Source organism: Mixophyes fleayi, chromosome 8, assembly GCF_038048845.1.
Source record: "Mixophyes fleayi isolate aMixFle1 chromosome 8, aMixFle1.hap1, whole genome shotgun sequence".
Taxonomy (NCBI): Eukaryota; Metazoa; Chordata; class Amphibia; order Anura; family Limnodynastidae; genus Mixophyes; species Mixophyes fleayi.
In genome coordinates this window covers 111,852,769-111,875,712 of record NC_134409.1, presented here as the reverse complement: position 1 = coordinate 111,875,712, position 22,944 = coordinate 111,852,769, and the positions used below count along the sequence as shown (strand labels likewise).

The following is a 22,944-nucleotide window of genomic DNA, read 5'->3' as shown; positions in this document are numbered from 1 at the left end:
CCGGGATTATGTATGTGTATCCCTTTAAATTTGTATCCCTGTTTTTCATAATTGACCAGCTACACATTACAATGCACTTTTTCCTGCATACAATTCTTTCCAGTTTCCCTGGGCTTCATACATGTCTAGTTATTGAAGAGGAGTATTTAAAATCCAAGAATTACATTCTAATCAAATTCAGTAAACATGGCACGATGGGGATTGCAGTACTACAAGATCCACTGAGACAGTATCACTAGTGAAAAGCTTAGATGGATTAGCAGCAAAAGTCCATAGAAACGATTTTAAAATGTTGGCAACTATGCAATCACTGCACACAATTTCTTGAACCACTGGCTCTGCATCCAGCCGTTAAAGGAGTGCTGGAATGTGTATATATTAAAACAAGTACATTGTACTTTTTCATAAAGAAACAAAAAACATTGACATTTAGATGTAAGGTTTGTATTAAGGACACTTTATTAAATAAACATGTTCATCTCTACTCAATTATGTCTTTTAATGATAGAGTATTTTTTTCCTGCTGTATTTGTAACATGAAATGATTTAGAATTTGGGAGTTGCCTTTATCTGTAGGTCAGACACAGCATTTCCTGAAGAATGAAGTCAAGGTTTCAACAATGGCAGCTGCGAGAGGCTAATTTTTCATTTTCTGTGGCAGAGTCTTTTGGCCAAGAAAGGGCTGCCTTTACTAGTGAAGCAGGAAGACATTCCCGGCCCTTATTGTGCTTCTGTATTATGTGTCTGTATGAACTCATCTGAAGTGACATGAGCTCTGCAAGGGAAAACACTGTCAGAGACGTCTACCTTTATATGAAATACCACTTTATTTAGCTTTTAGGGAACAAACATTTCATCACATTTGCAATTTAAATAATTTTAATGTTAACTTACTAAACACCAGAACCGTTAAATACTAATAAATAATAGGTATGTATTTTTAGTATTACACAGTGTGAAATGCTTATGTGGTATATGAAACATTATTTTGTAATATGCATACATAAGTATGTACATATATTTATGCAGGGGAGGAACAGTGCACCGCCAGGCTTCATAGCAACATTTGGGTAGGGGCTCAGAGATGCTGCTTTTGCCTCATGAGCCCCCACTCTGCTCTTGCCTCCCAGGCTGCTCTTGCCTCCTGGGCACCCACTTTGCTTTCGAAAAGGCCCATTTCTTATGCGTCGGAACATCAGGGGGGATCAAGGGTCTTGGAGGTGGCATAGAGCACAGGAGTTCTTTTCTCTTCTCAAATTACTCCATCCTGATCATACATTAGATAAAACCCAACCCCTTCCTCAATAAGTAGAACAGCAGGTGGTTAGTGTCTTGGACCTTCACCTTCATCAGATACTCACCTGACTGGCACCTCTGTATTGATTAGTTCTCCTGCCAGAGGAGACAAAACAATTTTGGAGTACAATGCTCCCACACAGCTTGTTTGTGGCCAGCTGCTGTGGTTCTGGTAATTGGGGATGTGACTGTTCACTCTGTAATTTAGAATCAGGGAGAGTACTTAGCGTCTCCTGGATTCTGCATGGCTGTCAATGCCATTTTGTTGTAAAACTATACATATTGGTGCACTATAACAGTATGACAATACTAGAGTGTGCTGAAACCATGCACTTACGAGAAGCCCAGGACATGAGTCGGCACATCCTCGGCACGCCCTTACTGTACATAGCTTACATTCATCTGCCCCTTCCCTCCCCTGTTCCGCTTTTCATGTTGTAGGTAGCCGCAAGTGTCATTTGCATCGGTAGGCCAGCACAGAAGTTGTGATTACATGTGTATGTATAGAGACAAATATTGCACAACCATTTCTAGCATTGCAGAACTACTCGCGTATGTATAGAGATGCTCAAAACTGTTCCAATGTGGTTCTTAAATTGGGCTTAAAGCTTAAAAGTTTTCAGCATACTAGCCCATAGTAAATTATCAATCTTTAGATTAGACTAAAAAGCTGAGAAAAATAGACATATGATTGATCCGGAATACTTGTCAACCTGATGGTCCAACCAGGCAGTCTAGTATGCCCAGATCACTTCCTCTGTGAAGATGGATATACAATTCTGCAGTAAACCATTACTGACCTCATTGCTAATATGTATCTATTTTTTAAGGCCTGTGCCCTGCATAATCGTGTCATGGTCACCAGCTACAGTCCTACGCCCTTCATATACTTGTACACATAGTGCTAAATAAGTTATATGTCTTCCATACACAGCCTTATGATCAGCATACTAGCCCATGGTCAGTATGGTTAGCATATTAGCCTATAGTTACATGTCCATCAAATACAGTCCAGTGTCCATCCTATCAGTCTCATTCCCACCATAACATCATGATGCCTTGTACAGCAAACTCATGCCCATCATCTACTCCCCTGTGCCAAGCATACCATCCTCTTGCCCACCAGTCCTATGCAAGATAAAGTCTTGTACCCAGCCTCATGCACTCAAGATCCATGCTGACCGTACATTTTAGTGATCAGCCTTATACCCACTAATCGCATTCCTACATGACATATCTTTCAGATCCTTAGTCGTACATTTAGGTCAATAAAGTTAACAGCAAAGAAACACATGCACAAACTTCAGACAATTTGGCTTATGTCCAAGCCATTCCCAACAACATTTCATCCATGTAGTTGTGAATAGCCTGTTTATAAGTAGAACAACCTAAAGTCCATGCAGATGCCTGACTATTTCTAACACTACCATTTTTTACGGGTAGTTTATAAAATTCCAAAACCAGCCTCCAAAACAAGTAATTACCAATGTCATTGTCTGGGGAACCATCACTTGGATCTTGCGGTGGGTGTGACCATCTTCAGCATGTGTATCGTTAGTTCTAACAGTGATCTGACTACCAGACTACTGCCCTGCATGTGCACCTTAAGTATATACAGTAAATGCAGGTTCATTAGGTGCATCAAATGAAATCCTTTATAGATAATAATTGGGTTGACCAGAGAAAGGCAAAAAAACACCGACCTGAGCAAAATTTGACAATTAGACCTCACAGAGGGAAACTTATTGCTTCCAAACTCCAAAAACGAATATTGTTTGCAGAGATAAATAACTGCATTTGAGATGCATTGCCGCCAATTTATTAAAGACAGTCCTGATCTGAAAGGAGGTGGAATTTATCGGTCTGTGTGTATGTTAGGGGATTTAGATTGTAAGCTCCAGTGGGGCAGGGACTGATGTGAATGAGTTTTCTGTACAGCGCTGTGGAATTAGTGGCGCTATATAAATAAATAGATGATGATGATGATGACCATTAGGAAAGAGCCTAATTATGTAGGAGCATGGCTTGGGAATTGGGCATGATTTGTGCAAACCAGGAGTGGCCTAAAATGTTCTGGCTTCAAAATCAGTATTTTTGGAAGGATTGGAGATGAGTTAATCTCCTATTGTTTGGTTTGCAAGAAGACATAAAACAATAATAAGGGGCCTGATTCATTAAGGTTCTTAAATGAAGAGGATTCTCATTTCAGTCTCCTGGACAAAACCATGTTACATTGCAAGGGGTGCAAATGTGTGTTCTGTTTTGCATATAAGTAAAATACTGACTGTTTTTTTATGTAACACACAAATACTTGATAGCTTATTTGTACACTGAAATTTAAAGTTGATATTTGTGTGCTACATGAAAAAACAGTCAGTATTTTACTTATATGCAAAACAGAACACACATTTGCACCCCTTGCAATGTAACATGGTTTTGTCCAGGAGACTGAAATGAGAATCCTCTTCATTTAAGAACCTTAATGAATCAGGCCCAAGAATATTATGGAGCTCAATTAGAGGTAGACATGTTTGTGCCCCGAATATAGGTGGGAAAAGGCACACATTAAAAAAAGCATATGTTAACTTGGCCGCATCTCAAGATGATCCAGAAAATGTATCCGATTGCCGAAAAGCAGCATAAGTGCCAGATGCACGTCAAGCGTAACAGGTGCATATACTTACAACCCATGATAGACTAGAGATAGTGTAGAATTCAGTTAAATCCAATGTTAATTTTCTTTTTTGCTATAGACCAAACAGAAATGTCAATTGAGTTGAACAGACAGCTGTGACGTCATACAATACAGCCACAACGCTAATGATTTAATTATTACCAGCACAAGGGCTGTGTCAACACATAATCAGCCAATCAGATAATGTTGCTGATAGTCATCATCAACATTGAATATTGTTTGCACCAGCCCTATGGCACCGGCAAGAGATACGCCTTCTAAAAGGCATATCTGCTGATGTATACGTCTTATTATGTCACAATTGCTTAAACACACCCCTACTGTATTCAGTTTGCACTTGTCCACTATTGTTTCACTTCTCCAGTCAACCATACACAAAAAGACTATATGCAAACATTTACGTACATATTTTTGGTGCATACGAACGGTATGGAAATGATTATCTTATGCAAAAAATGTACATATCTCCAACTTGAAATGATAATGTTTTTAAAGGTAAATAAAAAATCTCTTATAATGGTCATTTGTTACTCTTATGGTTATTTTTGCCTCTATTTTGTTTAATTTATTGTTCAACTTTATATTGTAAAAGAAAATTATGTCCTGAGTTCCACAATTTTATTGTGTGCTCTTTGTTAACTATTTCTCAGTATATCAAACACTGAAATTATTAGAAACTCCAAAAATTGTTTTACTACTATCATTTTTAGAGTAGTGTGTTTTTATTCCTATATATTTATTTATACTGTGTTTTTACTCCTTGGGTAGTTATTTAATTGAGCTGAATGAAAGTTAATAGTTTCCTAGGCTTGCAGAAAATATTTATTCTATGTATATAACATTCCTACTTGGTTAGAAAGTAAATTGTAAAGTAAATGTTTCCTAGCGATGCAATTTTGAAACACTTTCACACTTCCTCCTTATACTCCCCCTCAGATGTAATGCAGATGAATATGCACAATGCTTTACAAATTACTGACACTCCTGGGATTACAGTGTTTCTGTGTTAAGAGATCACTAGGAGAGATTACGACTATTGTGGAACACTTATGTCGTATTATATAGGAAGGTTAGACTTGACACCCAAGTTCTGCATCTTCTCAACTGCAGCTGATAGCAAGACATTAAAGTCCTAAATTATGAGTGAGAATTATAGAGAACAGCAGCCGGAATCCATTACATAAATTTGGCTTTACGGTTGTTTTATCTGTTCCAGTTTATCAAAGAAGTTGTTAAAGATTGACTTAATTTCACTCCTCTATTTTGCTTATTGTGATTAAAAGCTGAATGTTTGCGTGTACAGGATTTGAGGCTGTGAAGTATTCTGGCCTAGATGAAAGTAAATATGTAGTTTACTTTAATGTGTATCAACAGGTGCATTAAAGAGATATTCACCTGAAGTTTAGTGAACATTTTAAAATATTTGCAGTAATTGTCAAACTTTTGTAATATATGTATTATACACGGTGTTTCAAAAATATGGACCCAATTTCATAGCAATATATTCACAATGGCAACATGTTACAATTACACAAAAAGTTACAAACGGTTCAATGAGTTATCAAATTTTACTAAGCATTTTAGAAATGCTCTATGTGCCCTCCACCTGCTGTACGGACAACGTCGAGACTACAATTTAATTAGTTCCAAATGCCTCTCAGAGTGTCTTGTTGTATTGAATTAACCGCTCCTGTGATTTTGTTTTTTATTTCATTCAGATTAGCCGCTAATGGTGGTACAAAAACACGGTTTTCAACATATTCCCACAAGAAAATGTCGCAGGGTATAATGTCTGGGGATCTTGGGGGCCAAGAGTGTAGCTCCAAGTCTTGGGGCCCCGTGCAACCTATCCAACGTTGAGGCAGTGTGCCATTTAGAAAACGTTGAACCTGCAGGTACCAGTCAGTCGTATGAGGGATCAGAAGTTCTCTGCTGGTACGACGAGTGGACTTGTTCGGGCTACGCAGAAAACTCTCTTGAATTCTTCTCACGTTTTCCTCTGAAGTGCGTGGTCGCCCGGTGCTCTTCCCCTTACATAAACAACCTGTCTTCTCAAAGTGTCGGAACCAACGACGAATGTGTTTTGTCATTGATGGATCAATGCCAAAATGCTGTTAAAATGCACGCCTCAGCGCAATTACGGATTCAGTCTTGCCGAACTGCAGAACGTAAAATGCCGTTTTGTTGCAGGGTTGCCATCTTCCAAATGACTGAGGCTAGGGGCTGCTGGTGCGCTGGGAGAGGCATCTAACGTAGTCATGTGAAACTCTATGCCCTGCCCTTACAAGTGGTAAGAGTTTCATCCATGGGCAGTTTGTGGTTGCAGAGATATAGCGATTTTAAATCGGGTCCATCTTTTTAAAACACCCTGTATATTTTATTATTCAGTAACTTAGCAAGTTATTTTTCCAGTTATTTTATCTAGGTAAGCTATGCCTGGCAGAATGTGGCAAACAATGTTCAGCATTAAGTTAGTGTCAAACGAACTGGTTTTTAAGCTGTTTATGCTCCAAATAAAAAATGCAGCTTAACTGTGCTTATGGGCCTGATTCATGTTTGCGGGCTGTATCTTGTGTGAAATAGCTCTGAAACAGACAGTACACCAATGAACATACTTGCATGCAATTCATATCTGAAGGCAAAGGACACTTACAACTGCCTACGACTTGAGAGGCGGAGGGCGGAGGGAAGGGATAAACTAATGTAGATCAGGTACAGCGAGCGCCTGCTGAGGACGTTCCAAAACAGATGCAGTAGATTGAAGTCCTGGGTTTCTCGAAAGTACTCTTGGTTCCACCTGTATAATTTATACCAGCTACAGGGCAGGTATAAATGCCGACTGATAGTGATGACTGACATAGCATAGTCTTTGCTTTAAAAACTACACGTCTGTACATATGTATTATAGCATATAATATAGCATCATTTTTTTATTCATGCTGCTGTGACCTTATATTGCACATATGCTTGTGCATATACTGCAGTATGTTATGACTGTCTATATGCGTCAGGTAACATTTAGGAAGAGCGCACTTATGCCCAGATTCCATTCGAAACGTATCTTGAGAGCCGCTTTGATTTGAATATCGTCGGAACTTTGCTTAAGTTTCATGCTCTTTTTTAAAGCTCTGAAAATGAATTAGGTTCATTAAGTAGTGTCATACAGGATCGTATGATGGCCATGCTGCTCAGTGCAGTGTTTCCTATTAACCATTATATGTCGCTACATGAGCTATGTGCCATGTTTTTTTTACTCATTAAAACACAAAGATCATAAGCACACTTTTCCACGTATGGTATTTAATATTTCCTATACTTAGTAAGAGTGGTGTTTCAAGACTAGCACTCATACCCACCACAAAAGCTGTCAGGTCAACTAATGCTGCTTGTGTCCTTTTGTTCTATCTATATTGAATGAAAGTAGTGCCTGCAGAGCATATTTAAGGTGCACGCCCACGAGGACCGGATTGAGTAAGGGGGGATGCCCAGGGCATGTGACTTGAGGATGCATTTTTTTTCAACACAGCTCAGACCAATAGAAAGCCACATGATTCACCCCTCCTGGACTGACACCACTGCTAGACAGGCTAGTGGGTGTAACAGTGTGGACCATTGACCATTGGCTAATTGAAAGCTGTAAACTCTGCATGTGGCTTCCCATTGATCTGCGAAGTCGCCCCTTTCTTCCCTTCCTTCTTTTTGCTGTTTTGCAAGGTAGAAAAAAACTAGATTGTCTGGGTCCCACCTATAATCCTGAGCAGTAATACTCACTTTGGACATGCCCCCATAAACTTAACCTCTGCCTATTTGCAGGCTGGTAGATTTAGCAGAAAATGCACATGTTGCAAAATAGAAACAACGCATCAAAGTGTAACCTACTTCCATGTAGTACCATACCATTCTTTAACCTACACTTTAATTTAATTTATTTCTCCTCCTAAAATACTGCTCGGTTAGTCTTCTAAATTCCAACTGGAAGTTAGGATGAAACCTGATCTTGGTCACTCCAAAAATGCTAGAGATTGCAAATCATATTGCAAGGAAAGAAAGGCTGTTCACCCTCCTGTAGTCTATGTAAATGCACCTTCTCCACCTATTAGCTCCTCTAAATAATCCAGTCCCAGAAAAAGTCATCTAATTTTTCCTTTTCAGTACAATAGTAAGTGCTCTCATGTGCCTAATCTGCACTTAGTAAACAATGGCCTGATCCTCCCAACTTTTGCACCTCCACAGACACTGCTATCTTGCCCTGCAAAATCTATTTGCTTTAACATGAACACAGGTGGTTTTCTTGTTTGCACTTTCATTAAATTACCTTTATTGAGACACTACAGATAAATTTGCTGATAAATGTTCCAATACATCACTTCAATAGTCCAGCATTGTTCTCCACTCTACCACTAAGGAGGGGCTTTCTCAAACGCATAGTGGTGTTATCGGAGATGGTGGGCCTGTAGCTGCTAGATCTTTGATGGGGGTCATAGTTTGTTTGGTCTCCCCTCATCTGGTTTGGGTACTGGTGACTGGAATGATGAAAGAGATCATATAATTTGCTAAGGCCACATTTGCATGAAGGCCATCCATGATCTACCCAACTCAGGATGCCTTTGTCAACTCCACAATTCACTGGGGGAACCAGTACTGACCAGACAATGGTTATGGATGCTCTGATGCCTCAGAGTCCTTGAACTAGCTTATAAAGGACTTTCACTGTCTGTATTTGTGCATGTTTGGTGGGTTCTGATGCTGAATGACTCTCACAAGATATCCAGCCCTTGGCTGGTTCATTTTCATTCCCCTACTGTCAATAAATATAACAACAAATTGGGATAAATGTAGGTAATTTGTGGTCCAGGGTCAGGTAGCCTTCCTGTGGTACAATTCAATTTCAAATATCCCTGTGGACTGCACTTGTAGCAACTTTGGAGGTCTTTGTTCTCTGTGAGCATTTGTACACTAGGTACAAATGGGGCTGTCTAAGGTGTAACCAAGGCTGAACAGACATGAAATCATTGACCCACTGGCCAGCCTGCTGTAAATTGAGGGAATGTTTATATCTTGAATCACAAGTAGACAATGTGATAAGAACTGCTCCCAAGCTAGTCCAACACATACTCCACAGTCTCAGTTTCAGTCTCAGTCTCATACTCCTTCTCCCACCTCTGGATGTAGTAGTGCAGTTAAATTGCAAATCGAACATGCCTGTTGCCCACTGGGCATTCCTTCTCTAAGAACCAAGTTCAGCAGGACTGTGGGATAATGGTAAAACAAATGAGAAGGGTCTCCTTGGTCATATTTAGTCTAAAAAAGTCTTGGGAGACACTGCATTGTAGGCTTCTAGCACACGTCTAATTAGCCTGGGCCCCAGGAAGCAGCCACTCTGCCCTTGAGACTTTGTTCACAAACAGAATCCTCACCAATAACTGCAGGTGGATGTTAATGTCCTGCTTGGTCTAATCAAATTTGGTCAGCGGCCACAAACGTAGCATGGATGGCCTGAGATCAATCCACTAACTGGTCTGTGTCTATGAGTAGTTGCACCATCACTCCTGTATGCATTTTGGATTACTGATGCTTACTTTTCTTATGAGGCTAGAGGTCCTAGGGCATTCAACATGTCACTGAGGCTGGCCTAAGTGGCACTCTTTCTGTCCCTTACTGTCAGTATTCCAGCTGGTAGGTGATCTCTCACTCCTGAAGGGCTCAAATCAGTCCAGCTAATATCTCTTTGCATTTTGCAATCGACAGAATGCTTCCAATTCAGCCTTTCTCATGTTGGTTTATTAAGTAATTTTATCCTTATTCTTTTTTGACCTGCTACTCAGACATATTTGGGAAAAACATTTTATTTTGTCTCTGGTTATTTGTGACTGGGTTTAAGTATTAGTAAGGGCACTTGTTTTCTTCCCAGCCTTAATTCTTTTAAGGGGTGGGTGAACTAGCCCTCTGCTGCCAGCAGTATATCACAATATTCAAGGGAGATAACTATTCTGGGACTTTCCTGGGAAACAGCTGTCATTCGTAAACCCCTCAGATTTGTCATAAAAGTACCTTTATCTTCCCCAAACTCAATTTAAGGACTAGGAGGCAGTCTATGCTGTTTGGGAATACTAGTTCACACCATGTGGCCTATTTATTAATCAACAGGATTTTGCCAACGATGACAGATGATTTTTCGGAACAATTTATCAAAAATCATCCTGGGACAGCGCATCTCATAGGAGGCTGTCCTGGCGAAGACTTTACTTACCTTAACACTGCGAAAGTCTGTCCCTCTCCTACAGTTACTATCGCAAAGTGATTTTGCACATGCGCGACCTAAGCTCACGGATTTGCAAAGCTGCATTGACCTTTACCAAAATGCTCTCCCCATAGGGTAGAACGTCGAACACCATCTTCAGATGGTGTTAGCCACTGAGACTAAGCTCTGAAACACTACAATTTCTGGAGCTTGTTAAATGGACCCAAGACAACTGTCCCTATTGAAAATTATGGGGACCGTGATCTAATACAAAACTTATCTATAATATAGCTTTTGTTAGATAGAAGGGATAAAAATGCATAAACCATGCGCAAAAAGGTGTTTCCGCATAGTTCATGGCTTAATAAATAGGCCCCCAAGACTGAAAAGCAATAATTCAAATTTGTTATCACCTTCACACGGGTTCATAAAAAGTGTCACGTCTAACAAAGTAATTAATCATAGATCACACTGACTAATAATGTGTAGCTCTGACCCGTCAAGGATTGGACTCCACAAAACCTCTACAGGAGGTCCAGCACATCCCACTGATGCTTGATTGGATTGAGAATTTATAGCCCAAGTCAACACCTTTAACTCTTTGCATGTTCCGTAAACCATCCTCAAATAATTTCCATGACGGAGTGTACCATTGCCGTGAAAGGGTGTACTTGGTGTGCAACAATGTTTTGGTTGGTGGTTCGTATCAAAGTAACATCCACATGAATGCCAAGACCCAAAGTTTCCCAGCAGAGCATTGCCCAGAGCATCACACTGCCTCTGTTGGCTTGCCTTCTTCCCATAGTGCATCCTGGTGCCATCTCTTCCCCAGGTAAATGATGGACATGCACCCGGCTGTCCACACGATGTAAAAGAAAATGGGATTTATCAGACTAGGGCACCTTCGTCAATTGCACCATGGTCCAGCTCTGGTGCTTATGTGCCCATTGTAAGTGTATTCAGCAGTGGACAGGGATCACCATGGGCACTCTCACCGGTCTGCGGCTACGCAGCTCCATAAACAGTAAGCTGCGATGCACTTTTATATCATAGCCAGCATTAACGTATTCAGCAATTTGTGCAACAGTAGCTTTTCTGGGGGATTGGACCAGACAGGCTAGCCTTTGCTCCCCACATGCATGAGCCTTGGGTGCCATGACCTTTCCGCTGGTTCCACAGTTTTCTTTCCTTGGACCACTTTTTGTAGGTACTAACCACTGCATACTGGAACACATCACAAGATCTGCCATCTTGTAGATGTTCTGACCCTGTTATCTAGCCATTACAATTTGGCCCTTGTCAATTATTCACCCTTCGCTTCTTCATAGGATTCTGGGTCCTTATTGGGCTAGAGACTAGTAGAGGGGCCAGGCTGGGCTATAACTGTCATTTGGTCCTTGCCCAGGTGCTCTGTGAAGGAAGCCCCAGCAGGTCGGTTGCTGTGGGTCCCGAAACAAAGGAGCTAATTGAATTTACACCAATGAATTTCTCCAGTGACATGATCAGGTTATCCCTTTCCAGTGTGTTATACATGCGTTTTGTTTCTTGGATGAGTGGGTTGGGGATATCTAGAGTAAACTTGGGTGAATGAGCTAAAATAAAACAGTTGTGAATTGGCACCTAGTGGGAAAGAGGAGTACCAGGTGGGCTTCACCTTTATTGCATGGCTTGGAACCCCTATTCCACAACAACTCATTATAAATAGTCTTATTGATTACCACTCATAGAAATACTTGGCATTCTGAAGAACTTGTGACTCCCTCTTCCTCGCATAAGGTATCTATGACAAGTTTAAAATAGTATGATATGAATGTAAGCATGTAAGGTCCTGCTTAGTGCTCTAGGCTTAGTTGCTGTTTTTTGCATAGTTTGAAAGCCGGTACTTGGTAGTTTTTTCCAACTGTATAAGCTACAGAATGTACGTACACCCACTGTTCTTATCAGAAAGGCATATTTCTCAGATCCTAAAAGTGAAATTATAGGACAATCTGTCTGACAGATACAGTTCCAGTGTCTTCTTGTGTTTACAAAACAAAGAAGGTGTTGATTATAAATGTCTTTGCTTAGTAAAAAACGTTTAGAAAACATTGTACAATTTCAAATAAATTATCATCTCTACTGTTGTTTTCTAACTACAAAGAGTAGTTACCTAATGTGTTTTGTTTTGCTTGTCCCAAAAATATTTTAAGACAGCAGGAACAATATAATTTTATGTTATCCTAGATCATACTGGCAGATATAACATAAATAGGGTGAATTCTAGGATTTACTTTAGGTAAGGTACTTACCTTTAACTGACTATTTGTAGAAAAGTTAATGGAAAAAAAATATGTCTTCCTTTGAAACAGGTGTATAAAACAAATTAACTCCATGAACAAAGTACAGCGTCTTAGTATTACAAATTAGCAACATAGTTGAAAATGTAATTTTGTGTTGATAAAGCATCAGCTTTACATCTTGTAGTTTGCATGATACAGTATGTCAGTATGTGTACTAGGTCCTTTCCTCCATCTAAATAAAGAGGCAAAATGTGAATTTGCCCAAGGTATCCAAGAACAGGAAATCCAGAAATAGATTGCCTGTGATTAGCTAGTTGTAGCTCTATATCTATCAATAAGTATCATCATCATCATCAGCTATTTATATAGCGCCACTAATTTCGCAGCGCTGTACAGAGAACTCACATCAGTCCCTGCCCCATTGGGGCTTACAGTCTAAATTCCCTAATATACACAGACAGAGAGAGAGACTAGGGTCAGTTTTGATAGCAGTCAATTAACCTACCAGTATATTTTTGGAGTGTGGAAGGAAACCAGAGCACCCGGAGGAAACCCACGCATACACGGGGAGAACAGGGCCATCTTTTCCATTGGGCACGATGGGTAGGTGCCCGGGGGCCCCACGGGCAAGAGGGCCCCAGAGGCAGGGCTCTTAATTAGAATAATAATCCTGCAAAAGAAAAAACCTGCAAAAAAAACCGTTCAAGGGTCACTGAACAAGTACATCTATCTATCTCTATCTCTATATATATCTATTACTGTATCTCTATACATATATATATATATATATATATATATATATATATATATATAGGGGCCCCAGTGCACTGCTTTGCCCGGGGGCCCATAATGTTGTTAAGATGGCCCTGGGGGAGAACATACAATAAGACCATGGTCTGGAGTCGAATTCATGTGATGTGAGGCACAAGTGCCAACTACTAAGCCACAGTGCTAAAAGGTGCAGTCTGAAGGAAAATGCCAGCACAGTGGGTGTCATACATGTAGCCAGTGGCATGGGAGATCTGTATATTGTTAGCTTAATAGGGCTTTTATGTATAATATTGTATGTACAATATTGACATGATAAGCACACTTCTAGAATAATGAGGGCTGTACTTTGTAGTACTAACATGATGGTTTCTTTACTGTATACTATTACTATTTACTAGTTTACTATTTACTGTACTACTGTATACTATACTGTATACCATTGGTATAATGGGGTTGCATTGTATACTATTGGCATGGGAGCTATACTGTTGGTATGATGTGACTGTTCTAAATACCATTGGCATAATGGCAGCTGCACTGCATTATTTTAGTCATCCGGTTATATCAATACATTGTGAGTATAGAAGTACAATATACCTCTATACTCTATAGAGTACCATCTACAAAAGTGTACACTGCAAATGTTATATTCCATATTTTATTTTTACCTCTAGAGTGGTTATATTTCTCTTATTTATAGCCATACAATGTAGTGTTGTGATGTATGTGAGTATAGTCATGATTCTTTCATTATTTATATTATTCATGCAGCAGAGAGAAGTAGAAAAGTACAATATCTAAAGTTCTGAAAAACACCTGATTTTATTCATATATACACAAATATATATATATATATATATATATATATATATATATATATATATATAGTTATACATATATATTTGCTTAAAAAAAATGAACATCCATTAAGTTAAAGCTTTTGTTAATTTCTACTAACTTGGCATCTAAAAAATGGTTAGAATAAGATCTGAAAGTCCCGATCAGCTTCCCAATTCATGTGTACATGATTTACTTACAGATCTTCGCTCTGTGATCTGTCATTACTATTTGCTGAAAAGATTGTGGTTCTGTAAACTCTATGGAGATCTGCCCACACTGCTGGTCATCAGAACATACACACTTCCACATTTGTTCGACATCGTTCCATCGTTGATAGTGATTTTTAGTCCGTTTATAAAATCAAATCAAACGATACGATGTGCTTTGGAAAAATAAAACATGATCGTGGGAGCGTACACAGTTATATCGGACCTGACAGTCTTTTATCTTGTGACTGTCCCGATACTTGGCTGGAAAACCTGTAGTGTGTACCCAGCCTAAGCACAATTGCTCACCCTGTGTACATTTTTTTTTGGGGGGGGGGGCTGGTGTTGGCCCTGAAAATATATATATTATATATATGTTATAGAAAAGACCTTGCATTTAGGCTTAGTTGTCCTTTTAAAGTAACATAACACTTAATACAGATTGTAAAGGCATGTATTTTCCAATACGGTTAGCTGTCAGGGAACATTGTTCTTTGATGAGTAATATTGGGAGCGTTATCTATTATATTTTTCCTCTTCATATTCAATTACACTGGCTGGATAGAGCACTCCCTACTATAGGCAACAGTACACACAAAGATAAAAAAATAAAGGAACTATGTGTTCTTGCTATTTATTTGCATTTCACTTATTGCTGATATCACTTGTACATATTTAGATGTAATGCTGTTGTAAACTTACAAGTTATCATCACTGTGCTTTTTAATGGATCTGGATAACTGTGTTTCTGACAAAAAAAAACTATAGTATAGGCCTGGCCAACCTGAGGCTCTCCGGGTTTTGTAAAACTACAAGTCCCAGCATGCCTTGCCAGCTATTGCTTGGCTATCTACTGGCAAAGCATGTTGGGGCTTGGAGTTTCATAACACCTGGAGAGCCACAGGTTAGCCAGGGATGCTATAGTAAGCTCAGGAAAGACTATGGTCATTGTAAGCATGACCTATGATATCTGTATTGAAGTATCTTTATGATATCTGCATTTATACTGTTTCTCTGATTTAATATTAACAAATGGCACTGTTTAATCAACTTGGGCCTGATTCATTAAGGTACTTAAATTAAAAAGTTTCTTATTTCAGTCTCCTGGACAAAACCATCTTACAATTCAAGGGGGGAAAATTAGTTTTCTGTTTTGCACATAAGTTAAATACTGACTGTTTTTTTCATATACCACACAAATATCAACTTTAAATTTCAGTGTACAAATAAGCTGTGAAGTATTTGTGTGCTACATGAAAAAACAGTCAGTAATTAACTTATGTGTAAAACAGAAAACTACTTTTCACCCCTTGAATTGTAAGATGGTTTTGTCCAGGAGACAGAAATAAGAAACTTGTTAATTTAAGTACCTTAATGAATCAGGCCCCTTATTCTGTATATTATTCTTAATATCTGTTTTATTCTGTAAGTGTGGGAGCAGTCCTTGTTCCATCCTTATACACAGGCAAACGCACAGTACCACTTCTCTTGTTCATTTTGTTGTGCACTATATCTTCTATAAACAATTCTCAGTATTTGTGCTTATCCTTTAAGTAATGTATGGATAAAAGCCTCTTTTAAAGGTACATTATCTCTTTTGGGTAAACAGTGCATGATATCATAAGAAACACTGGCCACATAGCTTGTCTGGGTTAAATGTAATGCAAATAGGCAAAGCTGAATTGAGCACATTTACTTAGCTATCAGTTTAGAAAGGACACCAAATCCATACAGTGGTCCCTTGCCAGGTATATGAGACCCAGAATGCTCTCGGCTCCCCAAGCTCCTGACTCAGCTGGCATATTGTGTGATATTGCATAGGGGCTCCACGAGCAGTGGACTCTTTCGCTTGTTGATCCACTTTACAAGCACACTCAGCTTTTTCCAATCAAACCGTTTATTCCCTCAGAGCGGTACCATTGTCTGCAACTTGGCTGCTAATGAAATACGTGGATAGAAAATTTATGCTGTTTGGAAGAGGCGTATTAGGAACACATGGATGGATAGACAATTTATTGACAGTTTAAATTAGCAGCTCAGTTGAGTTCTTAGCTGGATTCTAACCTGGCAACACTAAGATTTTCTTTTTCTTTGTATTCTATTATTTTATACAGTAACAATGCATCTGACAACAGAAATGAAGCCAACATAAAACAGTAGCACAATTTGCTGAAACTGTATATGTGTTTAACGTTTTGGGGATACATCAAATTTGGAATAAATTAATGATAAACAGAAGGCTTGCAATTTTGTTTACATGAAATAGAGCTAGTCAGCAATGTTTTCTTATAGAATTATTTTTTTAATTAGATATCTATCCACATTTTATGCTTTTACCCTCTAAGAAGCATAAAAGGTCCTGACAATAATATCCTAATTATTATTACAATATCACACAAAAGGGGCTAGTAGTGGTGAAATTTTTATATGTAGACATCTGGACGTTGTGCTTGATTTTGCAGAGGTGTTCAGTTTTTTTCTTTCATAGCCTATCTGACCATTATTTTATTATTATTATCTTTAATTTATAAGCCGCCACAAAGGGTCCGCAGCGCCGTACATGACATACAGAAAACAGTGAGCCATGACACAACATGATACAGAAAGAACAAAAATGAACAAAAATATATACACAGACACAGGTAACATGGTAATGCAAATCAAATAATTACTGGGACAATGAGTGAAAGTGATAGTAGAAATCAGCGAGAAGTAGGCCGAAGCTTAAGAAAATAGGGCTAGGGAAGCAGGACAAGAGGTACAGTGGGTGATGGAATAGAAGGAGCACACAAGGAAAGAGGGCCCTGCTCCTGAGAGCTTACATCCTAAAGGAAAGGGGAGATACAAATAGGGTGGTACTAACTGGGGGAGAGAGTTAGGAGGAGGACTGATAGACTTGAATGAAGAAATTAGTCTTAAGGGCACGCTTGAAGCCTTTGAGAGTAGATGCTAACCTAATGGAACGTGGAAGATCGTTCCACAGCTGGGGAGCAGCCCGGGCAAAGTCCTGGAGACGGGAGTGAGAAAAGGTGGTCAGTAAAGCAGTGAGGCTGTGGTCAGATTCAGAGCAGAGGGGCGGCTAGGAGTGTAGGTAGAGATGAGATTGGAGATGTAGGGAGGAGAGGATTGATTAAGAGCTTTAAAGGTGAGGGTGAGGAGTTTAAATTTAATTCTGTAGGCCATGGGGAGCCAATGTAGTGACTGTTGGAGGGAGACAGCAGAGATAGAGCGGCAGGGGAGAAAATTGAGGCGGGCATGCAGCATTGAGGATAGACTTAAGAGGATCAAGGCGAGAATCAGGTAGGCCACAGAGAAGGAGGTTACAGTAGTCAAGGCGAGAGATTTCAAGCGAGTGAACAGGGATTTCATAGCTTCCGTGGTGAGAAAGGGGCGAATTTTGGATATATTCCGAAGGTGGAAGTAGCAAGATTTTGAGAGGGACATAATGTGAGGCTTGAAATAGAGGGAGGAATCAAGGATGACCATTCTGACCAGTCCTACAGGTAGTGGACAAAAAACGGAAACAGAAATATAAAGTCACTTAATAGCTTAAGGTGTTGCACGACCACATGCAGCCAGTAAAGCTTGTATGAAGTGTTGGGTTCAGTATGCACTGTTGCATTAAGTCTGCCAATGTCTGAAATTGTATAGTAGGGATGCAACACCATTCTTCAACAAGACAGACACTAAATGATGCCTGGCTGTTGGTGGTAGTAAATGCTGTCTCAGGTGTCATTCCAGAATATCTCAAAAATGCTCCATTGTTTTCAGGTCTGGTGACAGGTTAACATCTGCATCATACTCATCAAACCATTTGTGCATTTGCAATCCTGGATGACACCTCTCCTGTCAGGACAGAAATGCTCCAACATGGGGTACATATGATCATTTAGTAGTGATTAGCAATGACTTTGCTTTCTAAGCAAAGTACTGAACCTAAACCATGCCAGGAAAAATACACCCCACAATGCAACAGAACCACCACAACCCTTCACAGCTGGAAACAGACAATTAGGGCTCTAGAGTTCTTTAGATTGGTGCCACAAGTGCACTTGTCTGTTTGTCAAGGACATGGTGAAGGATGATTCATATGAGCATAGCACCTTCCTCCACTGCTTGGTAGTCCACTGCCTGTGCCCTTTTTACCACTGAAATGAACAAATATGTATTGCCAAAAGTGATGCAGTTTATGCACTGCAACCCAACTATGATATCCTGTTCTGGGGAATTTGTGTCACCCCATATTGAAGAGGCCAGCTTCAGTTATTTAAGACACCCTCCACTACTAGCTCTATAATAGGATGTTTATTATGAATAGAGCTGTCATTGGGGTTGAAGTTGTTCATTGGTTCGGTATTTATTAGGGGCTATTATGTATCATCTATCATCCCCCTGGTAATGTCTCCCATGTCTTTGAGAACTTCTCTGCCTTCACTGCACTTGATATCCTCTGACCTCCTTTTCCTCATCCTGGGAGACTTCAAAATCCTGATTGACGTTCTCACCAACCTTGCAGCCTCATATCTTCTCTCTCGGTCTCATCCTCATGTGGCCTCTCTCAAAGGACCTCTTCCTCCTCTCACAACACTCCTTTGATTTGTAAAAATCATCTCCCCAACCCTTTACATCTACTAAGGCCACTCTCAATAATTGGAACCTTGATTTTTCTGGACTCTCCTCTCTTTCCCATCACCATCTCTTGACCTGATCAGACTGTCTCTCTTTACAATCGCATCCTTTCATCTGCCCTGGACTCCAGTGTCTCTGCAGTCACTTTCAGCCTACGTCTATCTCCAGCTCAACTGTAGCATCCTATACTGATTCGCTAGCAAAAAAATGCTCTGCTGAGCATCACTGGAAAAAATCACACTCTTGTAGACTTCCTGCACTTCAAATTCACTATCTCCTCCTACAGTTTTGTGCTTTCACTCTCTAAACTGTCCTACTTCAAATCTGATTTGCTCTCAATCATCCAACCCCTGCTACTTCTTTACTACATTCTATTCTCTCCTCTGACCCCCCATCTACATCCACTCCTGTCCCTTTGCACCTGACCTTGCTTCCCACTTTACCCCCACAATTGATTCTGTTTGCTGGGACATCTCTTACAATCAAACTCTTCTCCCCTCATCCCTTACCTCCCCATCTGGCTTACCTATTTTTTATTCCTTTAACCCTGTCTTGGGGCACCTGCCCACATGACCCTATTCCCTCTTACCCACTCCAATCCCCCTATCCCCAGCTTGCTTCTCTTCACCCTCTGCACTTCTTCCCTCTCTGATATTATCAGCTTCTTTGATCTCCAATACCACCTCTATGCCAATGACACTTCTGTTCTTTCATGCGTCACCTGTTGTCTATTAGGCATCTCCTTTTGGATGTCTTAGGGGTTTCTTAATCTGAACATTTGAAACAGAATCCTTGTCTAACCCTCTTCCAAGATCCTGTCACCTTTCTCCCCTCTTCTTTTCCATTGACAATACCACCATGTCCTCTGTCCCTCAAGTCAACTGCCTGGGTGTCATACTTGACTTCTACCTCTCCCTCTCCTTCACACTCAACATTCATTCCCTCTCCTAATGTTGCAGCTTCTACCTTAATAGTATCTCCAGAATCAGGCCTTTTCTCAAATTGGAAGCAATTAAATCTTTCATCCACTCTCTTATTATCTTTCGCCTGGATTACTGTATCCTTCTGCTCTCTGGCCTTCCTTACACTCACTCACTACAATGCATTCTCAGTGTTGCTGCTCATCTCATTTTGCTTTCGTGCCACCCTACCTCTGCTGCCCCCTTCTGCCAGTTGCTACACTAGCTCCCCCCGCCCTCCTCCTAACTCTGCCACCTCCACAACCCCAATCTCTTCCGTCACTCAGCTTTTCACTGGTTGTGTCCATCCACCCCCCTTTAGTGTTTTCTTTACATAAATATGTAATTTTTTGGGCGGTAATTAAGAATTTGTTATTTCTGATGCTTGTAAGTGATGTCATTTTTATTTGTATCTATGTGTTCTTGTATTCTTTTTCACATCTGCTATTAATGTGTTTATTTTGTATGATATGTATAATGAAAATTATACGTATGCTCTGGTGTCCCCACTATCCGACACTGTGGAACCTTGGAAAGGTACAGAATTAAAAATGAAGACTGAGGTGTACCTATATGGCAAACCTTTTGCAAGTAACGGCAAGCCTTGTAACCTTGTCAAGGTGTTTCAATTAAGACCCTACCCATCTGTATGAGACGGCATATTGTGTAATGAGGTGTGTTTGCAGTGTATGGTGCATGGTATAATATATGGATTGAAAGGGTATAGTAGTGCATTACTTGTCAAATGTTATAGCTCCTACCTCCTGTTTCCTTTGTTACTTCATGGACTTTGCTTTATGTTAACTAAACTAGCGCTTACTGAATATCAGTACGCAAGTAACAGGACTGGCTTTATAGAGAACCATAACTGGTGCAGGATTCAATATACAGAGCTATGCATGATATCAAATCTAATGTGCAGAGGTATATCTCGTGCCAAAACTAATGTGCAGAGGTATATCTGGTGCCAAAACTAATGTGCAGAACCTTATCTGGCGTCAAGACTGATGTGCAAAGCCATATCTGCTACCAACTTTAATATGTAGAGTCATGCCAGTTGCCAAGTTTAATATGCAGAGCCATACCTTGTACCAGGTGTAATGTCCAAAATCATATCTAGTGTCAAAGCTAGTGCCAGGAGATATAGCTACTACCAAGGTAATGCGCACAGCTATATCTGATGCCAAGTTTAATATAGAAAGCAATGTATGATGCCACAACTAATGTACAGGGTTATATCTGGGGCCAAGACTAAAGGGTAGAGTCATATTTGGTACCAATACAAAAACATATATTTTGAGTCAGGTATAATATGCCCATCATCACCTGATGTGAAGACTAATGTGCAGACCCATATCTAGCACCAATACTCACGCCCAGAGCCATATCCCGATGCTTCTACTTTTCAGTGGGATAGTCCCGGAATGCTGGAATATTGAGAAAGCTCATCATGTTTCTTACCAGTTTTAACTATTTTTCTCACGTTAGACCAGCAGCGATCATTGTATACATAAGGATGTGTACTGCATTCTAAGGTATATATAATCATGCAAATAATATTTTTGTTTATTCTAATTTTTTTGCAGGTCTTGGAAGAAAACATGAAACTGGAGTGTAAATGTCATGGAGTCTCCGGATCTTGCACCACAAAGACTTGCTGGACCACACTGCCGAAGTTCCGCGAGGTGGGATTTATCCTGAAAGACAAATACAGTGACGCTATTCAAGTTGAACCAGTCAGGGCTAGCAGAAATAAGCGGCCGATGTTCCTCAAAATTAAGAAGCCACTGTCCTACCGCAAACCCATGGACACAGACTTAGTATATATTGAAAAATCTCCAAATTATTGCGATGAAGACCCTGTGTCTGGCAGCGTCGGGACACAGGGCAGAATGTGCAACAAGACTGCTCAACACACTAGTGGCTGTGACTTGATGTGCTGTGGGAGAGGGTACAACACCCACCAGTACTCTCGGATATGGCAGTGTAACTGTAAATTCCACTGGTGCTGCTACGTGAAATGTAACACGTGCAGTGAAAGAACAGAAGTATTCACATGTAAATGAGAGAATAACCCGGATGAGAACGCGTTTCAACCCTGGGAACTTATAACTTACATTTGCACAAGATCTCAAGCCACATGCTGCAGGATTGTGGCCTAGAGTCCCTTTGCCTTTCAGGAAGCCAAGTGAATAGATCCTTGTTGTCCTTTGTTTGAGTACTTCGAGAACACTCATTCAGGCACAGCCTGGCATGTCAGAAATATTTCAGCGTAGATTCGTACGGATTGTCTTCAGTTAGAGAGAGATTAACAAAGGAACTACAAGATAATGATATGAGGTGATCTCCAAATCTAGGAATTGTTTTTAAAACATTCCGTAATGCATTCTGTTATTTTAAACTGAGTGATGTCAAACAAGAAGGCGGAGCCTCTTTTAAGTTTTTTTTTATGGATACACATGAATATGCAGATGAATCAGAGAACTGCTGGTTCACACCTTAAGAGAAAGCAATTATGGATTTTGGAACATAAAATGAATTCTGGAGACAGAAGGGTTATTACAAAAATCTCTGCCACTTCAACAAAGTCAAATTAGGATGGGCTAACCATAAACTTGTGTGCATTTCTGCTTAGAGCATGCATTATGCAGATTAAGGCTGTTAAAGCTCTCAAGTTTTTTACCACCATTTCTTCAAAATTAGAGGGTATTTGCTCCTTGATTGATCTTTTTTGTATTGTTAATAAGGCGCTGTTTTTTATATATATATATATATATATATATATATATATATATATATATATATATATATCTATATACACTTACATATATATATATATATATATATATATATATATATATGTATATATATATATATATATATATATATATATATGTATTTGTGTATATATATATATATATTTGTATATATATATATATATATATATATTTGTATATATATATATATATATATATATATCTATATTTGTATATATATATATATATATATATATGTATATATATATATA

General features: G+C 39.5%; 1 protein-coding gene across 1 annotated transcript in view; it reads left to right on the top strand.

The window, feature by feature from the left end:
• The window catches only part of LOC142099593 (protein Wnt-7a), a 47,319-nt gene extending 24,657 nt beyond the window's left edge, over positions 1-22,662 (top strand). The window contains exon 4 of the mRNA XM_075183183.1: positions 21,503-22,662. Within this exon, the coding sequence (XP_075039284.1) occupies positions 21,503-21,982 (480 nt within the window). The 3' untranslated portion in view covers positions 21,983-22,662. The remainder of the gene's footprint in view (positions 1-21,502) is intronic.
• Positions 22,663-22,944: the final 282 nt, after the last annotated feature.